Source organism: Chiloscyllium punctatum, chromosome 10 (genome assembly GCF_047496795.1).
Source record: "Chiloscyllium punctatum isolate Juve2018m chromosome 10, sChiPun1.3, whole genome shotgun sequence".
Classification (NCBI taxonomy): domain Eukaryota; kingdom Metazoa; phylum Chordata; class Chondrichthyes; order Orectolobiformes; family Hemiscylliidae; genus Chiloscyllium; species Chiloscyllium punctatum.
In genome coordinates, this window is record NC_092748.1 from 110877955 (window position 1) to 110894463 (window position 16509).

At 54.6% G+C, this 16509-nt stretch overlaps 1 protein-coding gene across 1 annotated transcript in view; it reads left to right on the forward strand.

Annotated features, from left to right (window-relative positions):
• eaf2 (ELL associated factor 2) overlaps positions 1–16509 on the forward strand; it is a 46711-nt gene that overhangs the window by 10947 nt on the left and 19255 nt on the right. The window contains exon 2 of the mRNA XM_072579940.1: positions 6663–6757. Within this exon, the coding sequence (XP_072436041.1) occupies positions 6663–6757 (95 nt within the window). The remainder of the gene's footprint in view (positions 1–6662; positions 6758–16509) is intronic.

Here is a 16509-nt window from a genome sequence, read left to right on the forward strand (position 1 = left end):
GATGGGGAGAGCGGGGGGTGATAGGGGGCATGGATGGGGAGAGTGGGGGGGCGCATGGATGGGGAGAGTGGGGGGGCGCATGGATGGGGAGAGTGGGGGGGGGCATGGATGGGGAGAGTGGGGGGGGGGCATGGATGGGGTGAGCGGGGGGGGGTCATGGATGGGGAGAGCGGGGGGGGTCATGGATGGGGAGAGCGGGGGGGGCATGGATGCGGAGAGCGTGGGGGGGGCATGGATGGGGAGAGTGGGGGGGGCCTGGATGGGGAGAGCGGGGGGTGATAGGGGGCATGGATGGGGAGAGTGGGGGGGCGCATGGATGGGGAGAGTGGGGGGGCGCATGGATGGGGAGAGTGGGGGGGCGCATGGATGGGGAGAGTGGGGGGGCGCATGGATGGGGAGAGTGGGGGGGGGCATGGATGGGGAGAGTGGGGGGGGGCATGGATGGGGAGAGTGGGGGGGGGCATGGATGGGGAGAGTGGGGGGGGGCATGGATGGGGAGAGTGGGGGGGGGCATGGATGGGGAGAGTGGGGGGGGGCATGGATGGGGAGAGTGGGGGGGGGCATGGATGGGGAGAGTGGGGGGTGATAGGGGGCATGGATGGGGAGAGCGGGGGGGGGCATGAATGGGGAGAGCGGGGGGGCGGCATGGATGGGGAGAGCGGGGGGGCGGCATGGATGGGGAGAGCGGGGGGGTCATGGATGGGGAGAGCGGGGGGGGTCATGGATGGGGAGAGCGGGGGGGGCATAGAGGGGGAGAGCGGGGGGGGCATAGAGGGGGAGAGTGGGGTGGGCATAGAGGGGGGGCATGGATGCGGAGAGCGTGGGGGGGGTCCATAGATGGGGAGAGCGGGGTGGGGCATAGAGGGGGAGAGGGGGGGGCATAGAGGGGGAGAGCGGTGGGGGGTCCATAGATGGGAACAGCGGGGGGGGGCATAGAGGGGGAGAGCGGGGGTAGGGGATGGATGGGGAGAGCGGGGGTAGGGGATGGATGGGGAGAGCGGGGGTAGGGGATGGATGGGGAGAGCGGGGGTAGGGGATGGATGGGGAGAGCGGGGGTAGGGGATGGATGGGGAGAGCGGGGGTAGGGGATGGATGGGGAGAGCGGGGGTAGGGCATGGATGGGGAGAGCGGGGGTAGGACATGGATGGGGAGAGCGGGGATAGGGCATGGATGGGGAGAGCGGGGGTAGGGCATGGATGGGGAGAGCGGGGGTAGGGCATGGATGGGGAGAGCGTGGGGGGGTCCATAGATGGGGAGAGCGGGGGGGGGGCATAGAGGGGGAGAGCGGGGGGGGGGCATAGAGGGGGAGAGCGGGGGGGGGCATAGAGGGGGAGAGCGTGGGGGGGCATAGAGGGGGAGAGCGGGGGGGGCATAGAGGGGGAGACCGGGGGGGGCATAGAGGGGGAGAGCGGGGGTGGCATAGAGGGGGCGCATGGATGGGGAGAGCGGGGGGGGGGGCATGGATGGGGAGAGCGTGGGGGGGTCCATAGATGGGGAGAGCGGGGGGGGGGGCATAGAGGGGGAGAGCGGGGGTAGGGGATGGATGGGGAGAGCGGGGGTAGGGGATGGATGGGGAGAGCGGGGGTAGGGGATGGATGGGGAGAGCGGGGGTAGGGGATGGATGGGGAGAGCGGGGGTAGGGGATGGATGGGGAGAGCGGGGGTAGGGGATGGATGGGGAGAGCGGGGGTAGGGGATGGATGGGGAGAGCGGGGGTAGGGGATGGATGGGGAGAGCGGGGGTAGGGGATGGATGGGGAGAGCGGGGGTAGGGGATGGATGGGGAGAGCGGGGGTAGGGGATGGATGGGGAGAGCGGGGGTAGGGGATGGATGGGGAGAGCGGGGGTAGGGGATGGATGGGGAGAGCGGGGGTAGGGGATGGATGGGGAGAGCGGGGGTAGGGGATGGATGGGGAGAGCGGGGGTAGGGGATGGATGGGGAGAGCGGGGGTAGGGGATGGATGGGGAGAGCGGGGGTAGGGGATGGATGGGGAGAGCGGGGGTAGGGCATGGATGGGGAGAGCGGGGGTAGGGCATGGATGGGGAGAGCGGGGGTAGGGCATGGATGGGGAGAGCGGGGGTAGGGCATAGAGGGGGAGAGCGGGGGGGTGCATAGAGGGGGAGAGCGGGGGGGGGCATAGAGGGGGAGAGCGGGGGTGGGGCATATGGGGGTGGATTGAGGGGGAGAGCGGGGGTAGGGCATGGATGTGGAGAGCCGGGGGGGGCATGGATGGGGAGAGCGGGGGGTGATAGGGGGCATGGATGGGGAGAGCGGGGGGTGATAGGGGGCATGGATGGGGAGAGTGGGGGGGGGCATGGATGGGGGGAGTGGGGGGGGGGGGGGGGGGGGGGGAATGGATGGGGAGAGTGGGGGGGCATGGATGGGGAGAGTGGGGGGGGCATGGATGGGGAGAGTGGGGGGGGCATGGATGGGGAGAGTGGGGGGTGATAGGGGGCATGGATGGGGAGAGTGGGGGGGGGCATGGATGGGGAGAGTGGGGGGGGGCATGGATGGGGAGAGTGGGGGGGGGCATGGATGGGGAGAGTGGGGGGGGGCATGGATGGGGAGAGTGGGGGGGGGCATGGATGGGGAGAGTGGGGGGGGGCATGGATGGGGAGAGTGGGGGGGGGCATGGATGGGGAGAGTGGGGGGGGCATGGATGGGGAGAGTGGGGGGTGATAGGGGGCATGGATGGGGAGAGTGGGGGGGGGCATGGATGGGGAGTGGGGGAGTGGGGGGGGCATGGATGGGGAGAGTGGGGGGGGGCATGGATGGGGAGAGTGGGGGGGGCATGGATGGGGAGAGTGGGGGGGGCATGGGGCATGGATGGGGAGAGCGGGGGGGGCATGGATGGGGAGAGCGGGGGGGGGCATGGATGGGGAGAGTGGGGGGAGCATGGATGGGGAGAGCGGGGGGGGGCATGGATGGGGAGAGTGGGGGGGGCATGGATGGGGAGAGCGGGGGGGGCATAGAGGGGGTGGGCATAGAGGGGGAGAGCGGGGGGGGGCATAGAGGGGGTGGGCATAGAGGGGGGGCATGGATGGGGAGAGCGGGGGGGTGCATGGATGGGGCGAGCGGTGGGGGATGGGGGGATTGAGGGGGAGAGCGTTTGGGGCATGGAAGGGGAGAGCGGGGGGACATGGATGGGGGTGATTGAGGGGGAGAGCGGGGGGCATGGAGGGGGAGAGTGGGGGCGGGGCATAGAGGGGGGGATTGAGCGGGTGAGTGGGGGGGGCATGGATGGGGAGAGCGTGGGGGGGGCATGGATGGGGAGAGCGGGGGGGGGCATGGATGGGGAGAGCGGGGGGTGGCATGGATGGGGAGAGCGGGGGGGGGCATGGATGGGGAGAGCGGGGGGGGGCATGGAGGGGGAGAGCGGGGGGGGGCATGGAGGGGGAGAGCGGGGGGGGCATGGATGGGGAGAGCAGTGGGGGATGGGGGGATTGAGGGGGAGAGCGTTTGGGGCATGGATGGGGAGAGCGTGGCGGGGGGTTCATGGAGGGGGAGAGCGTGGCGGGGGGTTTATGGAGGGGGAGAGCGTGGCGGGGGGTTTATGGAGGGGGAGGGCGGGGGGTTTATGGAGGGGGAGGGCGGGGGGTTTATGGAGGGGGAGGGCGGGGGGTTTATGGAGGGGGAGGGCGGGGGGTTTATGGAGGGGGAGAGCGGGGGGTTTATGGAGGGGGAGAGCGGGGGGTTTATGGAGGGGGAGAGCGGGGGGTTTATGGAGGGGGGAGAGCGGGGGGTTTATGGAGGGGGAGAGCGGGGGGTTTATGGAGGGGGAGAGCGGGGGGTTTATGGAGGGGGAGAGCGGGGGGTTTATGGAGGGGGAGAGCGGGGGTTTTATGGAGGGGGAGAGCGGGGGTTTTATGGAGGGGGAGAGCGGGGGTTTTATGGAGGGGGAGAGCGGGGGTTTTATGGAGGGGGAGAGCGGGGGTTTTATGGAGGGGGAGAGCGGGGGTTTTATGGAGGGGGAGAGCGGGGGTTTTATGGAGGGGGAGAGCGGGGGGTTTATGGAGGGGGAGAGCGGGGGGTTTATGGAGGGGGAGAGCGGGGGGTTTATGGAGGGGGAGAGCGGGGGGTTTATGGAGGGGGAGAGCGGGGGGTTTATGGAGGGGGAGAGCGGGGGGTTTATGGAGGGGGAGAGCGGGGGGTTTATGGAGGGGGAGAGCGGGGGGTTTATGGAGGGGGAGAGCGGGGGGTTTATGGAGGGGGAGAGCGGGGGGTTTATGGAGGGGGAGAGCGGGGGGTTTATGGAGGGGGAGAGCGGGGGGTTTATGGAGGGGGAGAGCGGGGGGTTTATGGAGGGGGAGAGCGGGGGGTTTATGGAGGGGGAGAGCGGGGGGTTTATGGAGGGGGAGAGCGGGGGGTTTATGGAGGGGGAGAGCGGGGGGTTTATGGAGGGGGAGAGCGGGGGGTTTATGGAGGGGGAGAGCGGGGGGTTTATGGAGGGGGAGAGCGGGGGGTTTATGGAGGGGGAGAGCGGGGGGTTTATGGAGGGGGAGAGCGGGGGGTTTATGGAGGGGGAGAGCGGGGGGTTTATGGAGGGGGAGAGCGGGGGGTTTATGGAGGGGGAGAGCGGGGGGTTTATGGAGGGGGAGAGCGGGGGGTTTATGGAGGGGGAGAGCGGGGGGTTTATGGAGGGGGAGAGCGGGGGGTTTATGGAGGGGGAGAGCGGGGGGTTTATGGAGGGGGAGAGCGGGGGGTTTATGGAGGGGGAGAGCGGGGGGTTTATGGAGGGGGGAGAGCGGGGGGTTTATGGAGGGGGGGAGCGGGGGGTTTATGGAGGGGGGGAGCGGGGGGTTTATGGAGGGGGAGAGCGGGGGGTTTATGGAGGGGGAGAGCGGGGGGTTTATGGAGGGGGAGAGCGGGGGGTTTATGGAGGGGGAGAGCGGGGGTTTATGGAGGGGGAGAGAGGTTGGGGGCATGGAGGGGGAGAGCGGGGGGGGGCATGGAGGGGGAGAGCGGAGGGGGAGAGCGGGGGGGAGAGCGGAGGGGGAGAGCGGGGGGGGGCATGGCGGGGGGGGCATGGAGGGGGAGAGCGGGGGGGAGAGCGGGGGGGGGCATGGAGGGGGAGAGCGGGGGGGGCATGGAGGGGAGAGCGGGGGGGGGCGTAGTGGGGGAGAGCGGGGGGGGATAGTGGGGGAGACTGGGGGCGGGGCATGGAGGGGGGAGTGGGGGGGTGATCGGGGGGATTGAGCGGGAGACTGGGGGGGGGCATAAAGGGGGAGAGTGGGGGCGGGGCATATAGGGGTGGATTGAGGGGGAGAGCGGGGGCGGGGCATGGAGGGGGAGAGCGGGGGCGGGGCATGGAGGGGGGGAGCGGGAGCGGGGCATGGAGGGGGGGAGCGGGAGCGGGGCATGGAGGGGGGGAGCGGGGGCGGGGTATGGAGGGAGGGAGCGGGGGCGGGGCATGGAGGGGGGAGCGGGGGCGGGGCATGGAGGGGGGAGCGGGGGGTGATAGGGGGGATTGAGCGGGAGACCGGGGGGGACATAGAGGGTTAGAGTGGGGGCGGGGCAGAGAGGTGGGATTGAGGGGGAGAGCGGGGGGCATAGAGGGGGAGAGTGGGGGCGGGGCATATAGGGGGATTGAGGGGGAAAGCGGGGGGGCATAGAGGGGGAGAGTGGGGGCGGGGCATGGATGGGGAGAGCGGGGGGGGCATAGAGGGGGAGAGCAGGGGGTGATAGGGAGGATTGAGGGGGAGAGCGGGGGGGGCATAGAGGGGGGAGCGGAGGGGGATGGGGGCATTGAGGGGGAGAGTGGGGGGGCATAGAGGGGGAGAGCGGGGGGGCATAGCGGGGGAGAGTGGGGGGCGGGGCATAGCGGGGGAGAGTGGGGGAGGGGCATAGCGGGGGAGAGCAGGGGGTGATAGGGGGGATTGAGCGGGAGACGGTGGGGGCATAAAGGGGGAGAGCGGGGGGAGCAGAGAGGGGCGAGCGGGGGGGGGCATAGAGGGGGAGAGTGGGGGCGGGGCATAGAGGGGGAGAGCGGGGGGCATAGAGGGGGAGAGTGGGGGCGGGGCATATAGGGGGGGCATACAGGGGGAGAGTGGGGGGGGAGCATGGATGGGGAGCGCGGGGGGGCATGTATGGGGAGAGTGGGGGGGGCATAGAGGGGGAGAGCAGGGGGTGATAGGGGGGATTGAGGGGGAGAGCGGGGGGGGCATAGAAGTGGAGAGCGGAGGGGGATGGGGGCATTGAGGGGGAGAGCGGGGGGGTTCTCGCAGAGGGCATGTGCGGGGTGTCTCTGTGGGGAGGAGTGTGCGGGGTGTCTCTGTGGGGCGGGGAAGGGTGTGTGGGGTGGAAGGGCATGTCGGTGGGGTCTCTGTGTGGGGGGGGATATGAGTGTCGGGGAGTCTCTGGGAGGGATGAAGTGGGAGGAAGAAGCTGTCTCTTGAGGTGCTGGCTGCCGAAAGGAAGTTTGTCTTGGAGGGCAAAGGGAGAGTTTCCAAATTAAACCTATTGGACTATAACCCGTGTCTTGTGAATTACAGCTTTAAATTGCCAAATAGTTTTTTATGAGCTGACATTGAACTTTGGTATCTCCCGGTCTGCGTTGCTTCATACTATACTTGGTAGCCTGTGCCTCTTTTATTCAACAGATGAGTTATGTAGTCTGCCAGAATCCTTAGTCATTGTGAAGTGATGTCTGCTTTTTCATTCCAGATGATTTCAAACCAGCATCCATCGATACTGCACGTGAAGGAGATCTTGAAGTTGGTAAAGGGGAACAAATCACAATCACCTTTCCAAATATTGAGGTATGAATGTACAGTGATCCTGATGTTGGCATCTTGTCTGTTCATATGCCAAAGTAGAGGATTCAGTCTTTTTAAAATTCATTCATGGGACGTGGATGTCATTGGCTCGACCAGCATTTATTGTCCAGAAGGTAGTTGAGAGTCAACCATGTTGTTAGGAGAAAGTGAGAACTGCAGATTCTGGGGAGTCAGTTGAAAAGGGTGGCAATTGGAAAAGCCCAGCCGGTCACGGGCAGCATCCGAGGAGCAGGAGGATTGGCATTTCAGAATGAAGGGCTTATGCTTGAAATGCCTCTGCTTCTGTATTGGGGTTTGAGTGACATTGTCACCGTCACCGTCACCGTCACCACCACCGCCACCACCACACCTCCTTTGCTGCTCTAATGTGGCCTCCTGTGCAACCCTGACAGACCGACCGACCTTAAGTATAATAGACACTTCAAAGGATACCCACATATGTACACCTGTATTCTTTTTAAAAAAACTACAAATTTGAAAGGAGTTTGAACCATTTTTTAAATCAAAACTTTGTATAATCTGTGACAAGAGGAGCAATTTTGTTTTTTGTGGTTCATAGGTGGAATGAGCTTCCAGGGAGAGTGGTGGATGCAGGTACGGTTACATCATATTAAAGACATCTGGATAATTACTTAAATGTTTGTAGGGATGTGGGCCATGGGCAGGCAGGTGGGACTATTTTGATTATATTCCCTAAAGTGTGGAAACAGGCCCTTCAGTCCAACAAGTCCACACTGACCCCCCCGAAGAGCAACCCACCCAGGCCCATTTCCCTCTGACTAACCCATCTATGGGCAATTTAGCATGGCCAATTCACCTGACCTGCATATCTTTGGACTGTGGCAGGAAACCCACGCAGACACAGGGAGAATGTGCAAACTCCACACAGACAGTTTTCCGAGGCCAGAATCCAACCTGGGATCCTGGTGCTGTGAGGCAGCAGCGCTAACCACTGAGCCATTGTGCCGCCCGTGGTCTGCATGGACTGGTGTACCAATAGGTCTGTTTCCCTGCTGTTATGGCTCTGATTCTAATCAGCCCAATGTCTTAGAACAACTGAACTTGGTGAATGTGCACACTTCCAGTTTGGAGGATTTATCACAGGTTTTAATGGAAGAATTGAAGTTTTTTTTAAAAATTGGGAATTGTGCAACCAGTTGTTGAGCTGCTTATGGACATGCCAAGTTTCCTGAGCTGTCTGAGGAAGAAGAGGTGTGATTGTGCCTTCTTGACCATCACATCTATGTGGGAAATCCAGGGCAGGTCATTGGTTATCGTCAGTCCAAGGAACTTGACCTCAGCTCCATTGATGTAGGTGGGGGCATGTTCTCCTCCTTTCTTTCTGAAGTCAGTGATCAGTTCTTTACTTTTGCTGATATTGAGAAAGAGGTTGTTCTCATTGCATCACTGTCTCCTTTCTGCATTCTGACTAGTTAGATATCTGTTCTACCACGGTCGTGTTGTCAGCGAACTTGTAGATGGCGTTCGTTTGTAACTTGGCAGCACAGTCTTGTGTACAGGGAGTACAATAGGGGGCTAAGGATGCATCCTTATTGAGTGTTATTCACCGATTACGGTCTGTGGATTAGAAAGCTGAGCACCCATTTGCATAGGACGGAGCTGAGGACCCATTTGCACAGGACGGAGCTGAGACCACGATCTCAGTTTTGAGATCAGTCTGAAGGGGGTAATGGCAGAGATGTAGTCGATGGGCAGGAGTCTGACGTAGGTGTCTTTGTTGTCCAGATGTTCCAAGGATAATTGCAGGGATGCAAATTTCGTCTGCTGTGGACCTGTTACGTCAGGAGGCAAATTGTAGGGGATCGAGGCAGGCTGGGGGAAACGAGACCTGATGTGAGTCATGACCAGCCCTGTGAGTATGGAGCTCAGAGCCTTTGAGTGGTAGTCATTAAGACACACTGCATGTGCTTTCTCAGGACAGAATAGGAGTTGGGACGTCATGTTGCAGCTGTACAGGACATTAGTTGGGCCACTTTTGGAATACGGTGTTCAATTCTGGTCTCCTTTCTATCGGAAGGATGTTGTGAAACTTGTAAGAGTTCAGAAAGGATTTACAAGGATGTTGCCAGGGTTGGAGGTTTTGAGCTAAAGGGAGAGGCTGAATTGGCTGGGCTATTTTACCTGGTGTGTTTGAGGCTGAGGGGTGACCTTATAGAGGTTTATAAAATCATGAGGGGCATGGATAGGGTGAATAGCCAAGACTTTGAGCTGAGGAATCAAATCAATCGGCATGGTTTAAAGTTTAAATTTGAACTAAACTTGGCAGTAAACTGTCAGCTGTATTTAAACTGGTGTATGGTCCATGGCAGTGCCTCTACCAAACACTGCTCACTAAATTGATATCATACTCTGCTTGAATAGTGTAATGTTGTTCTGCTTGTGACAAAGCTGCTCCTTTAACAAGGTTGTGCTGTCCTAGTTTTTTTTAAAGAGTGGTTGTAAGCATCACAAACTCAAAGTCTGTGGGTTGAAGGGTTTTGGGGGCAATTTAACAACAGCTAACAGATCCTGCCTCAGGCAGAAGGCTTTTGAGTTTTAAAGTAAGAACATTTGTACAATGAAAGGGGTGTGCACACAACCTTCTGTAATTTTTTTACGGTCCTGGGTAATTGCCATACCAGGCCATTGTGCACCCAGACAGTCTGCTTTCACTGGTGCATCTGTAGAAGTTGGTGTGGGTGCTCATGGACATGCCATGTTTCCTGGGTTGTCTGAGGAAGAAGAGGCGTTATTGTGCCAATCTGATAACAACTGACAGATACTGCCTCAGGTAGAAGGCTTTCAAGTTTGAAAAAACAGTTACACAATGAAAGAGGGTTGGCCAGTTCTCTCAGCTCAGTTTTTCTGTGGTTTGGTTTGGTTTGGTTTGGTTTTTTACAGTAGTGTAAAGAAAGTTGCTGGACTCAAGGAAGCAGGTCCAAGCTGGTACACTATCTGACTTTTATCTGTCAGAACCTATTTGACTTTATCTTTTGTGTCAACGGGTGTTTAGGGGGATTGATCAAGGGTCAAACTTCACATCAAAATTGTTCAAGGAAGTTATGGACAGCTTAAGGATAAAACAATTCAAATCTACTGCATACCATCCAGAATCATAGGGAGTGCTAGTAAGGTGGCGTCGGATATTTAAAAACCACGTTGAGGGCTTATAGTCAAGACTATCCAGTTGATTGGGACAAGGGAATTCAGTTTGTCTTTTTTTTCGCGATCAGAGATGCACCAAATGAATCAACCAAATTCAGTCCATTTGAATTACTTTTTGGGCGTGAAGAATGAGGACAGTTAGAATTGATTAAGGAGAAATTGGTAAGTCAGAATTCAGAGACCACATATTTGGACTTTGTGTCAGATTTTAGGGAGCGATTAAATAGAGCTGGGGAGTTGGCTAGACAGCATTTAAAAGTGCGGGACTGTTGTCAGGGGGGGCAGATCGAAGATTCTGTTGGAACAAGTGAGACTTGCCGTTGGTTTGTTGCCTCCCAGGTTCCAGGATCTGTGAGATCTCTGATCGTGTTTTCGGGATCTCTGAGAGGGAGCATCCCCAAATCATGGTCCACATAGGCAGCGACGAAATAGTTAGGAAAAGGGATGGGGAAGTATTGCAGAAGTTCAAGGAGCTCGGATGGAAGCTTTAGAGCTAGAATAAGCTGTTGTTATCTCTGATTTTTTACTTGTGCTAATGAGGCAAAGAATAAGGAGAGATAGGAGTTGGCTACAGGGATGGTGCAGTCGGGAGGGATTCAGATACCTGGATAATTGGGGCTCATTCTGGAGTAGGTGGGACCTGTACAAACAGGATGGTCTTCACCTGAACCAGAGGGGTACCAATATCCTGAGGAGGGGGAGGTTTGCTAATGCTCTTTGGGAGGATTTAAACTAATTCAGCAGGGTGATAAGAACATGAATTGTAGCTCCAGTGTACAGGAGGTTGAGAGTAGAAAGGTCATGAATAAGGTTTCAAGGTCACAGGAGTTGTACCGGCAAGCAGAAGGTAGTTTAAAGTGTGCCGTCTTCAATGCCAGGAACATCCAGAATAAGGTGGGTGAACCTGCAGCACAGGTTGGCACCTGGGACTTCAATGTTGTGGCCATTTCAGAGACATTGATAGAGCAGGGGCAGGAATACTTGTTGCAGATTCTGGGATAGAGATGTTTCACTAAGAACAGAGAAGATGGTAAAAGAGAGGGAGGTGTGGCATTGTTCATCAAGGACAATATTACGGTGACAGGACGTTTGAGGACTCGTCCACTGAGGTAGTATGGGCCGAAGTTAGAAACAAAGGAAAGGTCACCCTGTTGGGAGTTTTCTATAGGCCTCTGAAAAGTTCCAGAGGTGTAGAGAAAAGGATTGCAAAGATGATTCTGGATAGGTGTGTTAGTAACAGGGTAGTTGTTATGGGGGCTTTAACTTTCCAAATACTGACTGGAAATGCTATACTTTGAGTACCTTAGATGGATCAGTTTTTGTCCAGTGTGTGCAGGAGGGTTTCCTGCCACAGTATGTAGACAGACCAACAAGAGGCGAGGCCACATTGGATTTGGTGCTGGGTAATGATACTAAGCTGGGTGGCAGGGTGAAATGTGATGAGGATGTTAGGAGATTACAGGGTGACCTGGACAAGTTATGTGAGTGGTCAGATGCATGACAGATGCAGTTTAATGTGGGTAAATGTATGGTTATTCACTTTGGCAAGAACAGGAAGGCAGATTACTACCTAAATGGAATCACTTTAGGTAAAGGGGCAGTACAGAGAGATCTGGGTGTTCTTGCACACCAGTCAATGAAGGTAAGCATGCAAGTGCAGTAGGTAGTGAAGAAGGCTAATAGCAAGCTGGCCTTCATAACTAGAGGGATTGAGTATAGAAGTGAAGGGGTTCTTCTGCAGCTGTACAGGGCCCTGGTGAGACCACGCCTGGAGTACTGTGTGCAGTTCTGGTCTCCAAATTTGAGGAAAGACATTCTGACTATTGAGGGAGTGCAGCGTAAGTTCACGAGGTCAATTCCTGGAATGGCGGGATTACCTTACGCTGAAAGACTGGAGTGACTGGGTTTGTATACCCTTGAGTTTAGGAGACTGAGAGGGGATCTGATTGAGACATATAAGATTATGAAAGGATTGGACACTCTGGAGGCAGGAAACATGTTTCCGCTGATGGGTGAGTCCCGAACCAGAGGACACAGCTTAAAAATACGGGGTAGACCATTTAGGACAGAGATGAGGAGAAACTTCTTCACCCAGAGAGTGGTGGCTGTGTGGAATGCTGTGCCCCAGAGGGCAGTGGAGGCCCAGTCTCTGAATTCATTTAAGAAAGAGTTGGATAGAGCTCTCAAGGATAGTGGAATCAAGGGTTATGGAGATAAGGCAGGAACAGGATACTGATTTAAGGATTATCAGCCATGATCATATTGAATGGTGGTGCAGGCTTGAAGGGCAGAATGGCCTACTCCTGCACCTACTGTCTATTGTAATGAACCTGACCAGGTGTTAGATTTGGAAGTAGGTGAGCACTTTGGTGATATAACCACAATTCAGTTAAGTTTACTTTTAGTGATGAAAAGGGATAGGTATATAGCCCATAGCAAGAGTTATTGCTAGGGGAAAGGCAATTATGATGTGATTAGGTAAGATTTTAGGATGCATAGGATAGGGAAGAAAACTGCAGGGGATGGACACAATTGAAATATGGAATTTGTTCAAGGAACAGCTACTGTGTGTCCTTGATATGCATGTACCTGTCAGGCAGGGAGGAGTGAGGGAACAGTGCCTCTCAAAACTTATTGAGTTCTTTGAGAAGGTTACCAAAAAGATTGAGGGTAGAGCAGTTGATGTGTGTATGGATTTCAGTAAAGTGTTTGCTAAGGTTCCCCATGGTAGGCTCTTGTAGAAAATATGGACGCATGGGATTGAGGGTGATTTAGTGGTTTGGAACAGAAATTGGCTAGCTGAAAGAAGTGGTTGATGGAAAATGTTCATCCTGGAGTTCAGTTACTAGTGATGTACCGCAAAAGTCTGTTTTAGGGCTATTGCTGTTTGTCATTTTTATAAATTACCTAGATGAGGGTGTAGAAGGATGGGTTAGTGGAGTTGTTAACAGTACAGAAGGATGTTGCAGATTACAGGGATGTAGATTAGCTGCAGAGCTGAGCTGAGAGGTGGCAAATGGAGATTAATGTGGATAAGTGTGAGGTGATACACTTTGGAAGGAGTAACAGGAATACAAAGAGTACTGAGCTAATGGTAAGATTCTTGGTTGTGTGGATGAGCAGAGAGATCTGTCCGTGTGCATAGGTCCGTGAAAGTTGGCACCCAGGTTGATTGGGTTGTTAAGAAGGCATGCGGTGTGTTAGTTTTTATTAGTAGAGGGACTGAGTTTTTGAGCAATGAGGTCATGTTGCAGCTGTACAAAACTCTGGGACTGCAGTTCTGGTTGCCACATTATTGGAAGGATGTGGATGCTTTGAAAAGGGTTCAGAGGAGATTTACCACGATGTTGTGTGGTGTGGAGGGAAGGTCATATGAGGAAAAGCTTTGGGATTTGAGGCTGTTTTCATTAGAGAGGAGGTGGTTAAGCAGTCACTTAATAAAGGCATAAAAGATAATCAGAGGATTAAATAGGGTGGACAGTGAGAGCCTTTTTCCTTGGATGGTGTTGCCTAGCATGAGGGGACATGGCTTTAAATTGATGGGTGATAGATATAGGACAGATATCAGAAGTAGGGTCTTTACTATAGTAGTACGGATATGGAATGCCCTGCTTGCAACAGCTGCCATCTTTAAGTGCATTTAAATGGTCATTGGATGAATATTTGGCTGATAATGAATTAGTGTTGGTTCGATGGCCTTCAGATCGGTTTCACGGGTCGAAGCGACATCGAGGGCCAAAGGCCCTCTACTGCCCTCAGTTCTATGTTCTAAAAGTATCACAGCATTCAATGAAACAGGAAGCAGTCAAGAAATCAAAAATTAGCAGTTTTGTTATCGAGGAGAAGGTATTAGTGTTACTTCCAATGATTAGGTGAACCTTTTAAAAGCAAGGTTTAATGGGCCTTATCAAGTTGAAAGGAAATTGAGTGAGGTGAACTACTTGATAGGAACAGGTAAAAACAATGACTGCAGATGCTGGAAACCAGATGCTGGAGCACAGCAGTTCAGGCAGCATCCGAGGAGCAGGAAAATGATGATCCGGGCAAAAGCCCTTCATCAGGAATACAGCCAGAGAGCCTGGAGGGTGGAGAGATAAGTGAGAGGAGGGTGGGGGTGGGGAGAAAGTAGCATAGAGTACAATAGGTGAGTGGGGGAGGGGATGAAGGTGGTAGGTCAGGGAGGAGGGTGGAGTGGGTAGGTGGAAAGGAAGATAAGCAGGTAGGACAAGTCATGGGAACAGTGCTGCGCTGGAAGTTTGGAACTGGGGTAAGGTGGGGGTAGGGGAAATGAGGAAACTGGTGAAGTCCACATTGATGCCCTGGGGTTGAAGTGTTCCGAGGCGGAAGGTGAGGCGTTCTTCCTCCAGGTGTCTGGTGGTGAGGGAGAGGCGGTAAAGGAGGCCCAGGACCTCCATGTCCTCGGCAGAGTGGGAGGGGGAATTGAAATGTTGGGCCACAGGGCAGTGTGGTTGATTGGTGCGGGTGTCCCAGAGATGTTCCCTAAAGCACTCTGCTAGGAGGCATCCAGTCTCTCCAATGTAGAGGAGACCGCATCGGAAGCAACGGATACAATAAATGATATTGGTGGATGTGCAGGTAAAACTTTGGATGTGGAAGGCTCCTTTAGGGCCTTGGATAGAGGTGAGGGAGGAGGTGTGGGCACCTTCCCCTGCCACCGCAGGAATTGCAAAACCTGCACCTACACCACCTCCCTCACCTCCATCCAAATTTGGGATAAATAATTGAGTGACTTTCCAGAGGAAAATCGAGATGACCTGGAAGAGTTAGTACTATCACATGGGGAGATAAATGGAAATAAGCTGGGAAGTACTAACCTAGTTATGGATGGTATAGATATGGGAGAATGCTGTTCTGATTTAAGCAACATTCTTGTAGGCATAACCCTCTAAACTTGGCACAGGTTCAGAAGGAGGGACAAGCAACTTGTGTTTCTAACTTGGACTTGCTCAGAGGGCACTGGCAGGAATTTTGGTTTTTGTAACACCGAATGGACTCTATCAGTTTAAAGTCATGCCATTTGGCATGAAAAATGTGCCAGCCACGTTTCAGAGACTAATCGATAAGATCGTTGCCAGACTACCCAACTGTGTTATATATATTGATGACCTGGTGACTTTTAATCAAGCATGGAAGGAACATTTCCAGCATTTATCATACTTGTCTGACCAACTTCAGAAGGCAGGCTTGGTGATAAACTTGGCTAAAAGTGAATTTGTCAAAGCCCAAATTATTAGACATGGACAAATGGCCCCATGGATACAAAAACAAAAGTAATTGACAAGTTTCCCATACCATACCATACCATCAACAAAAAGAGCAGAAGTAAGATTCCTGGGATTGAGTGGATTTTATTGAAAATTTCGTACCAAATGTTAGCAGTGTGGCTGCTCCACTCACTGAATTGCTATAGAAAGGCAAGAATTCAGATAAATGCGAGGTGCTGCATTTTGGGAAAGCAAATCATAGCAGGACTTATACACTTAATGGTAAGGTCCTAGGGAGTGTTGCTGAACACAGAGACCTTGGAGTGCAGGTTCATAGCTCCTTGAAAGTGGAGTCGCAGGCAGATAGGATAGTGAAGAAGGCATTTGGTATGCTTTCCTTTATTGGTCAGAGTATTGAGTACAGGAGTTGGGAGGTCATGTTGCGGCTGTACAGGACATTGGTTAGGCCACTGTTGGAATATTGCGTGCAATTCTGGTCTCCTTCCTATCGGAAGATGTTGTGAAACTTGAAAGGGTTCAGAAAAGATTTACAAGGATGTTGCCAGGGTTGGAGGATTTGAGCTATAGAGAGGCTGAACAGGCTGGGGCTGTTTTTTTTTCCCTGGAGCGTCAGAGGCTGATGGGTGACCTTATAGAGGTTTACAAAATTATGAGGGGCATAGATTGGGTAAATAGGCAAAGTCTTTTCCCTGGGGTGGGGGGAGTCCAGAACTCAAGGGCAAAAGTTTAAGGTGAGAGGGGAAAGATATAAAGGAGACCTATGGGGCAACTTTTTCACTGAGGGTGGTATGGGTGTAGAATGAGCTGCCAGAGGAAATGGTGGAGGCTGGTACAATTGCAACATTTAAGAGGCATTTGGATGGGTATATAAATAGGAAGGGTTTGGAGGGATATGGGCTGGGTGCTGGCAGGTGGGGCTAGATTGGGTTGGGATATCTGGTCGGCATGGATGGGTTGGACCGAAGGGTCTGTTTCTGTGCTGTACATCTGACTCTACAGAAATAGATATAGTTGAAAAAGCAAAAGAAGTTGATAGATGCAAAATGAAAAACTTCTTTTGCTTTTTCAACTATATCTATTCCTTATTGCCAAATAAGATGTTATTGGAGGTCATTCATCCCAACTCCAAAACATATTGTGTGGCAAAATTGGTTAGGGATAGTCAGCATGGTTTTGTACAAGGAAAATTCAAACTTGATTGGGTTTATTTTGAGGAAGTAACCAAAAATATTGAAAGCAGATAAGTCGACATTGTTTACTTGCAATTTCATAAAGCTTTTGACAAGGTTCTGCACGGTAGACTAATTCATAAAGTTAGGTCAC